General features: G+C 66.7%; 1 protein-coding gene across 5 annotated transcripts; it reads right to left on the bottom strand.

Moving 5' to 3' along the window:
* Positions 1-94: 94 nt before the first annotated feature.
* MAST1 (microtubule associated serine/threonine kinase 1) lies at positions 95-10,879 on the bottom strand. Of its 5 annotated transcripts, none has more exons than XM_085531663.1 (27): positions 10,757-10,879; positions 10,527-10,558; positions 9,618-9,706; positions 9,048-9,123; positions 8,722-8,800; positions 8,080-8,243; positions 7,683-7,758; positions 7,115-7,321; positions 6,658-6,759; positions 6,140-6,260; positions 5,987-6,054; positions 5,811-5,896; positions 5,517-5,725; positions 5,279-5,417; positions 5,062-5,194; positions 4,791-4,956; positions 4,604-4,705; positions 4,402-4,524; positions 4,094-4,203; positions 3,828-3,955; positions 3,503-3,660; positions 3,262-3,426; positions 2,780-3,009; positions 2,052-2,174; positions 1,595-1,731; positions 1,325-1,494; positions 95-1,187 (listed from the first exon to the last, which is right to left on the bottom strand). In XM_085531663.1, exons 1-27 carry the CDS (start codon positions 10,793-10,795, stop codon positions 604-606), a joined length of 3,816 nt encoding a protein of 1,271 aa, XP_085387789.1. In that variant the 5' UTR covers positions 10,796-10,879; the 3' UTR covers positions 95-603. The 5 variants fall into 5 exon arrangements, with proteins under 5 accessions (XP_085387789.1, XP_085387793.1, XP_085387792.1 ...); XM_085531667.1 differs by having other exon boundaries at positions 8,080-8,225; XM_085531666.1 differs by having other exon boundaries at positions 10,277-10,555; positions 10,757-10,831.
* Positions 10,880-11,002: the final 123 nt, after the last annotated feature.

Genomic DNA, 11,002 nt, shown 5'->3' with positions numbered 1-11,002 from the left:
GGGGAATTCATGGATTTGGAGATGTTTATAGGGGCACAACCACCCCTCCCCCCCCCCCCCGCCCCCATCCAGGCCCCACAAGCAGCACATGGGCTGGATCTGTACACGCTTTATTGATCCCCGTCCCCCCTGAGCCCCAAACCCCAGAGGGCCGCAGCGTCCCAGGGTCGTTTGCATAGCAAGAATGGGGGGGGGTGTGTGACGTCAGGATGTCACGAAGGGTCGGTGATGTCATCCAGCGGGGTTGCGTTGTGACGTCACAGCAGTGACGTCACGGCACGGAGCGTTCCCCCAGCCCTACGGCTCTAACGGTGCCACCCCAGGCGCCATCGGAGCTGTGACGTCGTCGCCCCCCCTGTACCGGCGGTGACGTCACTCGGCGCCGTGACATCATCAACCCCCCTCCACGGTGACATCACCGCCGTGACGTCAGCGAGGGCCAAAACGGAGCCGGGGGCGGGGAAAGCAACACCGGGAAAGCAGCGGGGCCGGGGGGTGTCACAGTATCGACCCTTTGGTACGTGGGGGGCACAAGTGCCTGCGGGGCCCCGTTATGTACAACGAGCGATGGGGACGGGGGGGGGCTCAGCGCCTCGGGGGGGCTCAGCGCCTCGCGGGGGTCCGCTCCCCATCCCCGGGGCTGGAGGCGGCGGCGGGGGGAGCCGACCCCGACCCCACCACCACGATGGGCACCGGGGGCACGGCGCGATGCTCCTGCACCGGGCTCAGCGCTTTGGGCGCCGCCTCGGTCCCGGTGCCCCCCAGCAGCAGCGGCGGCTCCTGGCGGCCCAGGCGGCGGGCGGGGGCGGCCGGGGCGTCGCCGGGGCTCTCGCCGTCCCACTCGGCCAAGCTGTGAAGCGACGGCTCGGGCGGGAAGTCCTTGCGGGGCTCCAGGCCCAGTTTGCGGGCGGCGGTTTTGTCGGGGCCGGGCCGGCGGGTGAGGCGGGGCGAGTCTGCGGGCTTGGCGTGCAGCTTGGCGGGGAACGCGGGCGGAGACGCGGCGGGAGGCGACGGGGTGTGGGCGAGCGGCGATAACGGGATGCTGCCCGCAGACTTGCAGCGCGCCGCCCGGTACTGCCGCTGCAGCTTCGGGGACAGGCCCTGCAGGGAGCTGGGCCGCAGGTGCGGGCCCGGAGCCGGCGACGGGGGAGCGCTCGAGCCCGGGGAGCTGCTGGGCGGGGACGGCCCTGCCCGAGCCCACCGTCAGCGCGAGGCCTCACAACGGGCCCACGCCCCGCCATGTTTCCCCGGCCGCCATGTTTGTTTCCCCCCGACCTCAAACCACTTCCGGCTCCCTCCCCCCGCCCACTTCCGGTTCCGGTACCTGCGTCGGTGGCGCGAGGCGGGTGTGCGGGATCCCGCGCCCGCGCATGCGTGGGGGAAGCGGGGAGACTGTCGGACGAGGAGAGCGAGCGGCTCAGTGACGTCAGCGAGCGGCTCGTGTGCAGCAGCGACGCCTGGCGCGCCAGGTGCCGGAACAGCGCGCTGCGCCGCCTGGCGGGCGGGAGGACTCAATGCAGCGACCGCACCGCCCCCAACCGGCCCCGTTCATTCATTTACCGGCCCCGTTCATTCATTCCCCGGCCCCTCTCACCTCTCGTGGCCGCTCCCGGTGCCGCCCCGGCGGTTCCTCCGCGCCATTTTGGTCCGTGCGCTGCGGCGCCGCGCGGGCCCGAGGCGGATGGAGGTGTTCTCCAACGGGGTGGTGCTCACCAGAACCTTAGTGCCGCTCTAAGGGGGGAGTGGGGGGGAGCAATGACCCAACATGGGGGGCTTCAGCCTCCGGGACACACAGGGACCCCTGGGATCCCATAACCAAGAGACTGAATGTCTCCATCACCCCACAGCCCATAAACCCACACCCCATAAACCCATCACCCCATAACACCCCATCACCCCATCACTTAACACCCCATCATTTAACACCCCACACCCCATCACCCCCTCTCACACGACCCCCTCTCCCCCCCATGACCCCCTTAACACCCATGACCCCACATGACCCCACACAGCCCCCCCCCCCTTCCCCCCCACCCCGTTTCCCTGCTGACCTTTAGGATGAGCTCCACCACCTCGGTGTGCACCAGCCCGTGCACGGGTTCCCCGTTGACGTGTGTGATGAGATCCCCCGCACACAGCCCCGCCTCCTGCGCCGGGCCCCCCTCCTCCACGTGCTGCGCCCCAAAGCACCGTCACCCCGTTGCCCACCACGGGGACACGGAGCACACAGACACCTCAGCGTCCCCTCCATGTCCCCGTGTGTCCTCTATCGCCCCATATCCCTCACAGCCCCTCCTCGTCCCCATAGCCTCCCCACATCCCCCCTTGTCCCCCTATCTTCCCCAGTGTCCCCTCCCTGCACCCACCCTCTCCCCGTCCCCCCCCACATGTACATTTCCACCCACATCCCTTCCATTTCCCCACATCCCCCCACCCCCCCATGGCCCTGTACCCCCCCACGGCCCCATAACCCCCCCATGACCCCATACCCCCCATGGCCCTGTACCCCCCCACGGCCCCATAACCCCCCCATGGCCCCGTAGCCCCCCATGGCCCTGTATCCCCCCATGGCCCCATAACCCCCCCATGGCCCCGTACCCCCCCACGGCCCCATACCCCCCCATGACCCCATACCCCCCCATGACCCCGTACCCCCCATGGCCCCATACTCCCCCATGACCCCATAACCCCCCCATGGCCCCGTACCCCCCCATGGCCCTGTATCCCCCCATGGCCCCATAACCCCCCCATGACCCCATAACCCCCCATCCCCACTGACCCAGACGACGTGGTGCACGCTGTAGACGTCGCTGTCCCCCAGGTAGACCCTTATGGCACGTAGAGTGAAGCCGAACTTCTTGCCGGGCCTCGGGATGGCGATGGGGGAACGGGGGGCAGCCACGGCCGGGGCCAGTTCCCTCCCGGGGGAGGAGTCCCGTGAGGACGGATCCGAGGACAGAGAACGGGGGGACATGGGGCTGCCCAGGGGGGAGGAGCCGGCCGCCTCCCCTGCACCCACAGCGGCACCGTGAGCACCAGGACGGACACCGGGACCCCCCCCCGGGGACACCGGGACCCCTCCCTGGGGACACCGGGACCCCCCCCCTGGGGACACCGCCGGCCCCTTGGGAACCCGGTCACCCCAAAGGACGCTGCTGGCTGTGGGGTCCTAAGGGACCATAGCGCCCTTTGGGACCGGCAGCCACCGCCCCCATCCCTGCAGGGCCCCTGGGGGTCCCCACCCCCGGGGATGTCGCTCACCGCTGGGGATGATGACGGACAACGCGGTGGCTGACGCCGATTTGGTGACTTTCCCGGGGCCGCGGGGGCTCCGTTTATCAGCGCCCCCCTCGGGGGTCACCCCCGGGTGTCGCGGCCGCCGCAGCCCCAGCTCGGTGCGGGAGGGGGGCGGCTGCACCCGGTCACCTAAAGGAGAGGACGTGGCGGTGATGGGGAACGGGGGGGGGGGGGAGGTGACACACGGGGATGCCCCAGCGCCCACCTGGCTCCTCGGGGGCGCCCTCGGTGGGGCCGTCGCGGGGGGTCGCCCCATTGCGGGGGGGTCCCGGTTCCAGCAGGGCCGAGAAGCGGCGCCGTGCCCCCGGGGGGGGGCTGCTGTCCCCTTCGGCTGGGGGGGGCTCAGGCGCCGGTGGGCGCTTCCTGCAGAAAGTAGAGGGCTGCTGGGGGAGGGGCGAGGCAGGCAGACCCCCATGGGAACAGCCCGTGCCCCATTGAGGGACCCACACGACCCCCCTCCCAGGAACAGGGGTGTCCCCCCCCGGACCCCGCTGTGTCCCCCCAGGGACCGACGTCCCCCCCACACTCACAGCTCGGGGGACGCCGTGCGCCAGCCCCGCTCCCGGGCGATGCCGTCTCGCCGCCCCTCATCCCGGGGCCGCCCCTTGGGCGCTTTGGGCTCCGTCTGCTGCGAGAGCTGCTCCAGGCTGCTGTAAACCTGGGGGGGGAACGGGAGATGCGTTGGGATCCCACCGGGCAGCACGAGGGTGAGGGTGAGCCACCATCAACCCGTTCTGCACATCCCCATGTGGACCCCCCCCCCTCCTTGTCCCCGTGCTCCCCCCGTTGCCCCCACCTTGCTGAAGCGAGGGGAGCAGGATGAGAACTGCCGGATCTCCACGGGTTCATCCTCTGTCGTGTCCTCATCCTCATACGAGGTGACGTGGGGGTAACGGTCTGAGCGTGCTGGGGGGGGGGGAACAAGAGTGAGGGGGGGTAATGTGAGGAGGGGTATAAAGTGTCCCTAAGGGGGCTCGGGTGATCCCATTGGAAAGGAAGCTTCCATAGGGAAAGGACACACATTGTGTGGAAGCACTGGGGGTTTCTAAGGGTTCCATGGGTGCCGTGAGTGCCCCAGGGGGTGCCCATGGGGGGGTCACTCACTGTCGAAGTAGCTCGTGTCCTCCTCAGACTCCAGGTGAGGCACAAATTCAGCTTTCTGCCGTAGCAGCCCGGTCCAGTCCAGCGCCGCAAAGAAGCCGTGAGCCTTCACCTCCTGTGCCCCCCCTGCATGGGGACATCGGGGCCATGGGGTGGTGTGGGGTGACACAGAGGTAACGTGGGGGGGGGGGGCTTTGGGTCTCACCCGCCCCGAGGCGCCGCAGGGGGTCGGTCTGCAGCAGGCAGGAGATGAGGTGCTGAGCGTCGGGGGGCAGAGCTTCATCCCCCTCCGGCCACAGGATCTCATCTGAAGGACACATTGAAGGGGGAGGTGTGAACACAGGAGCATCCCTATCCCCCCTGCACCCCCCCACGACCCCATGGCCCCGTACCCGAGATGACCTGCCCGAAAAGCTCCTCGGGGGTGTCCCCGAAGAAGGGGACGCAGCCCACCAGGAACTCATAGAGGACGATGCCCATCGCCCACCAGTCCACGGGCTTCCCGTAGCCCTGACGCAGAATCACCTCCGGAGCGATGTACTCGGGGGTGCCGCACACCTGGGGGACAGGGTTAGTCAATCCCCCCCCAACCAGGGCGGCTGATAACACCCACCACCCATTGCCATACAGGCAACATCCATTGATCACATCTCTGACCCCCACCTGCTTATCGCGGAACTCCCGCGCGTCCTTCTCCATGTGCCCCTCGTACAGGTTGGTGGTGAGGCTCATCAGCCCCATCTTGGACAGCCCGAAGTCCGTCAGCTTCACGTGGCCCAGCGATGTGATGAGGAGGCTGCGGGGGGGGCGGCAGCTGGGACCCCCCCAGCCCCCTCCACAGCCCCTTCCTCACCCCCCTCCCCCTCAGCCCCCCTGGTACTTGTCGGGTTTGAGGTCGCGGTGCACGATGCCGTAGTTGTGCAGGTATTCCAGGGCCAACACGGTTTCGGCAAAGTAAAGCCTGGCCAGTTCCAGGGGCAGCGCCCCGATGTGCTTCAGCAGCGTGGCACAGTCCCCCCCTGCGGGATGGGGACATAAACAGCCCCGTCCTGCCCCATATCGCGACCCCCAGCCCTGTATGGTAACCCCCATATGGCCACCCCCCCCCCAGACCGTACCTTCCACGTACTCCATGACCATGCAGAGATGGCGGCGGGTCTGGAAGGAGCAGAACATGCTGACGACGAAGGGGTTCTCGGCAAAGGTGAGGATGTCGCGCTCCACAAATGCCTGTTGGACCTGGTTGCGCAGCAGCAGGTTCTGCTTGTTGATCTTCTTCATGGCGAAGCGCTGCCGGGTGGCGCGGTGCCGCACCAAATACACCGCCCTGCACACAGCAGCTCCGTCAGGCTGGGACCCCCCCAAATCCCCCCAACATGGAGCCCCCCGGCCCCCAACCCACGGCTGCTCACCCATAGGCGCCGTTGCTGATGAGTTTGATGGTCTCAAAGTCGTTTTCACCAGGTGGTTTCTTGGGTCTGGGGGCAGCGCTGCGAGCCTGGGGGGGTGGGGGGGATATGGGGAGGTGTAGAGTGATGTGGGGGGGTATGGGGTGATGTGGGCACACAGACACCAACACGGCGCCCACCTCAGCCCCTTCCTCGGGCTCTGGGGTGTTGCAGCCGCCGCTGTCGGGCTCCTCCAGGTGCACCACATCTGTGGGGTCACAGGACGTCACATGCGTGTGCACGAGCTCCACATGCCTCACACGCGTGTGCTTCCCATGCAACCCCACATGTACCAGGGAAGGGGTCCCTCGCCAGCCCCAGCTGCCCAATGATGTAACGTGGGATGTCGGCTTTCAGCAGCCCCTGCCCCTCCGCTGCCGTCAGCAGCTGGTAGAACTCGGCCGGGTCGAACTCCTGTGGGCACACGGGCTGTCACGCGTGTGTCACGTGTGTGCATGTGCCGTGTAACACTGGTAGATACCCTGATGGGTCTGCATGAGAGGGAGAGCCCACCAAGCACGTGTGCAAAGTCAGCTGTGTGTGTGCACACGCCGTGTATCTGCTCATGCCAGGCACACGCGTGTGCTTCTCGTGTGCCCCCTTCCCCCTGTCCCCATTGGTGCTCAGGACATGCAGTGACATGGGGTGGTCCTGCCATCATGGCTGTCATCGTGGCAACAGAATCCCCAACCCCCATCTGTGTTGGCCAGGGGGTGCCATGGTGAGCAGGAAGGATGGGTTCTATGGGGTGTTTGGGGTGGAAAAGGGGTCTGGGGGTTCTTTGGGGTGTTGTGGGGGTCCCGGGTCTGACCAGACACTCCAGCAGCCGCGCAGGGCGGGAGATGATGATGAGGAGCTTCTTCACCAGCTGCGTGATGAAGGCCACCTCCTCTGACTCCGAGCGCTCGTAGGCCTGGGGGAGTAAAGAGAGCTGGGGGGGTCCCAGTGGCACCCAGGGGTGGGGGGTATCCATTGGGTGCCCACTGGGTGGCACTGGGGCCTCTTGGGTCCTACTGAATACTGTTGGGTGGCATTAGGTCCCTACTGGCCTTATCCCCCATTGGGTTCCCGTTGGGTGCCCTTATCCCCCATTGGGTGCTGTTATCCCCCATTGGGTTCCCATTGGGTGCCCTTATCCCCCATTGGGTTCCCATTGGGTGCTGTTATCCCCCATTGGGTGCTGTTATCCCCCATTGGGTTCCCATTGGGTGCCCTTATCCCCCACTGGGTGCCCTTATCCCCCACCGGGTCCCCACAGCCCCACTCACGTCCTGCAGCAGCCGCTCCATGTTCTCCTGCAGCTCATAGAAGTAGCCTGCAGTGATGAGGCCGTGCCGTGCCTTGGCCAGGCAGTCCCGCGCCAGCTCTGCCAGTTGGTGCTGGATGAAGCTCAAAGCTCCGTCTGCCAGCGGGGTCCCCCCGGGGCCGCAGCTCCGCACAAACTCCTCCAGCCTCTCCTCCATCTGCGCTGTTGCCTGTGGGACCAGAACCCAACGCTGCCCTGCTGGGCCCTGGGAACCCCAGCACCCCACAGACCCCCATGGCTGCCCCACAACAACCCCCATAAACCTCAAGACTCCATATGGTCCCTCAATACCCTGTAGCCCCTCAAAGACCTCCAAGGCCCCATATATCCCCCAGTGCCCCATAAATTCCCAGATCCTCAAGATCCCATATGCTCCCTCAGTGCTCTATAGACCCACCCTTATCCAAATCCTCCCCCCATATTCCCTCTATTCTCTCTTGTAACTCCAAGTCCCCTTCCCAGGATCCCAAACCCCCTCTTTAAACCACCCCCAGCTCCCACATTCCCCTGCAGCCCCCCGGGTCTCCCACCTTGGGGAATCGCTCCTTGTACACGTGGTTCATCATCACGATCTCGTTGTCGTGGGATGAGGGCGAGCGCCCAGGGCTGGGGGGACAACGCCGGCACCTGCAGGACCTCCAGCACCCCCCCAGCCCCAAAATGTCCCCAACCCCACACCATCACCCCCAGGTGTCCCCTCATGTCCCCACGGTGTCCCCCAGCTACAAAATGTCCCCGATTTTGCATCAATTTCCCTGCTGTCCCCACCCCTTCTGTACCCCAACCCCTCCCACTTTGCCCCCACGGTCCCCCCACGGGGGTCCCCAACCCCACCATCACCTCCAGGTGTCTCCTGATTTCCCCATTGCCCCACTCCCCTCCACTCTTCCATATCTCCCCCCGACCCCACGCCATCCCCGGCCCCACCTGAGGCTGCGGGACCTGGGGCGGGGGGCTGCCCCCCCCCGTGACCCCCCTTCCTCCTCAGCCAGGCTCTCGGAGCTGCCGAAATGTCGGGAGAGGAAGCGCAGCTCCTCCGGCGTGGGCTGCGCTGGCAGCTGATGCAGGCGCTCCTGGGACGAGCACGAAGACTGCGCGCCCGCGTCACCCCATGGGCCCCCCCATGGGCCCCCCCATGGGCCCCCCCCATGGATCCCCCCATGGACCCCCCCCAGACCCCTTCCCGTGGACCTCTCCCTGTGTGTCACCACGTTTCCCTTCCATGGACACCCCCAGGATCCCCCCCATGGACCCCTTTCCATGGATCTCCCCCCATGCCCCCCCCCCCATGAACCCCCCCATGTGCCCCCCTCATGGATCCTCCCATGGACCCCCCCGTGGACCCCTTCCCATGGACCCCCTCATTGACATCTTCCCATGTCCCCCCCCAGGCCCCCTCCCCATGAATCCCCCTCACAGACTCCCATGGAGCACCTCAAGGACCCCCCTTCAATAGACTCCAACCCCCCAACACTGGTGGGACTCTCATGGCTCTCATATGGGGGAACACCCAGCACCAATTTTGGGAGGGGGGTGTTAGGGGGCACCGAGGGACCCCCCTGCACTCACCGAGACAGTGGAGCTGGGGGTGTTGGTGCCATAGCCTGAGGAGGGCAGTGAGGCCAGAGACCACCGGCGCCCGTCGGCTCTGGGGGTGACCTCAGTGAACCCCCCCACCCAAGGACCACCCCCCAACCTGTGACCACCCCAACCCTGGGACCACCCCTCAATATGAGGCCACCTCACACCTCGTGAACCCCCCCAGCCATGAGCCGTTTCCCCATTCTAGGAACACCCCCCACTCTGAGACCTCTCCACACTGAGACCCCCCCCCCCCCAATGGGACAAACTCCCACCCCGGGATCCCCCCCAGCCTGGGATGCTGCCCCCCCCACCTGCGGGATGAGGCGAAGCAGAAGTGTGCTGGGTTGCTGGGGGAGAAGTTGCGGGGGCTGTCCAGGGGGCTGCTGCCTGGGGGGGGACATGGAAGGGAACATGGGGATGTCACAACCCCATAACCCCCCCCCATCCCCAATTGCCAGCCCCCCCCCACCTGGCCAGTCTCCACCCACAGCCATGGGAAAAGAGCTGGGGGCATCAGGAGAGATGCAGTGAATGGGGGGGAAGAGGGGGGTGGGCTGGGGGCCTTCGTAGCCCTATGAAGGCTTTGGAGTGATCCCTAAGTAGGTTTATTTGTGGGGGGAGGACAATGTGTGCCCCTGGAGGGCAGCAATCATCTTGGGGGGGTCCATATGGTTTTTTCTGGGTAGGGGAGGCTGTGGGTTCCACTGAGGTCGGGGGGGGGGGGGGGGGGGGTTGGGGCTGAGGGAGGGGGACAGTGGGTCCCTCGGGGTCTCAGCAAATGGGGGGGACCCTGGGGGTCCTGGATGAAGGGGATTTCAGGGGGATTTGGGGGAATCCCAGGGCTGTGGTGTCCGGGGGGGGCCCAAGGGGGGGGGTCTCACCGATATGTCCTGGCAACGGTGAGTGCGGCCGAGGGAGGGTGGGGGATGTGCTGGTCAGGATCAGACTCTTCCGGTTGTTGGTACGGCAGCTGGGGGGGACATGGGGGGGGACACCATGGGGAGGGGGCATGAGGGTGGGGCAGGACCCCTCGTATATAGAGAACGTACCCACAACAGCCCCCCCCCCCCCAAATAAATACACCCAGAAACAAAAAACAAAAATTGGGGGGCAATGGGGTGGGGCAGGGAAAAAGGGGATGGAGGATGAGGAGGATGGGAGGAAGGCTGAGCAATGGAGATGGATGGGGATGGGGGGGTAAGGAGGAAGATGGAGGAGTGAGAGATGGGAAGGAGGATGGAGAGGATGAAGGCTGAGGATGAGGAGGGATGAAGGAGGGGATGATGAAGGCCAGAAGATGAGGATGAAGGAGGGGGTGAGGATGAAGATGGGGGGAATGAAAGGGGAGGAGGATGAAGGAGGGATGAAGGCCGGAGGATAAAGGCAGAGGAGCGACGATGGATGGGGAGGATGAGGAGGGTCGGGGCCGGGTGAAAGCAAAGGGTGGGGGCAGGGGATGAAGGATGCGGTGTGTGGGGGGGGGGTGGTGAGGATGATGATGATGATGAGGGGCCGAGGATGGAGATGAAGGCCGCGCTACCTCTTGGTGCGGCGGAACATTGTGCCGCTGCCGCTGCCCACCGGGATCGGCATCACGGGGGGGTCCGGGGGGGTCCAGGCTGAGCCGCGGGGGACAACGCGGCAGCGGCCGCAGCGCGCGGGGCGGGGCCGGGGCGGGGCTGTTTGGGGGGGGGGGGCTGGGGGGGTGATGGGGAGGGGGTGCGTTCCGTTCCGTTCCGTGCGGCCCCACCCGGTAAATGAAGGGGGGGTTACCGGGGGGGGGGTCTCACCTGCTGCTCTTCCTCGGCAGCGGCAGCTCCTTCTGCAAAACGTGGGGGGGGGGGGGGGGGGCAGACCCCGAACCCCCTCCCATAAAATCAGTCCCTGCAGACAACCGACCCCCCCCCCCCCCCCAAATAAAATCAGCCCTTCTCCCCTCCCCCTCCAGGATCGGGGCTGCAGTGCCCTTGCCCCCCTCCCTTAAGGACCCCCCCCATTATTGCTCCCCCCCCCCCCGTACCTGCAGCTGCCGCCGCCGGATCACTCCCGAATCGTCCATAGCGGCGCCGTTCGGGGGGGGTCACGGACGCCCCCCCCCCCCCCCGTCCACCCTCCGCAATCCGCCGCCCGGGACCCCCCGCCCCCCTGACCCCACCCACAATTGTCCCCGCCCCCACGCCACGCCCGGGCGCTGTCCGTGGTGCTGAAACGTTCGCTGTTCCCCGATATCCATCCACCCCCCCCCCCCCAAATCCCCGTAGTAAAA

Source organism: Coturnix japonica, unplaced genomic scaffold (genome assembly GCF_054131305.1).
Source record: "Coturnix japonica strain WE unplaced genomic scaffold, WE-NBRP24 Scf043, whole genome shotgun sequence".
Classification (NCBI taxonomy): domain Eukaryota; kingdom Metazoa; phylum Chordata; class Aves; order Galliformes; family Phasianidae; genus Coturnix; species Coturnix japonica.
The sequence above is the reverse complement of the archived record's forward strand: the minus strand, read 5'-3'. Positions and strand labels throughout refer to the sequence as shown.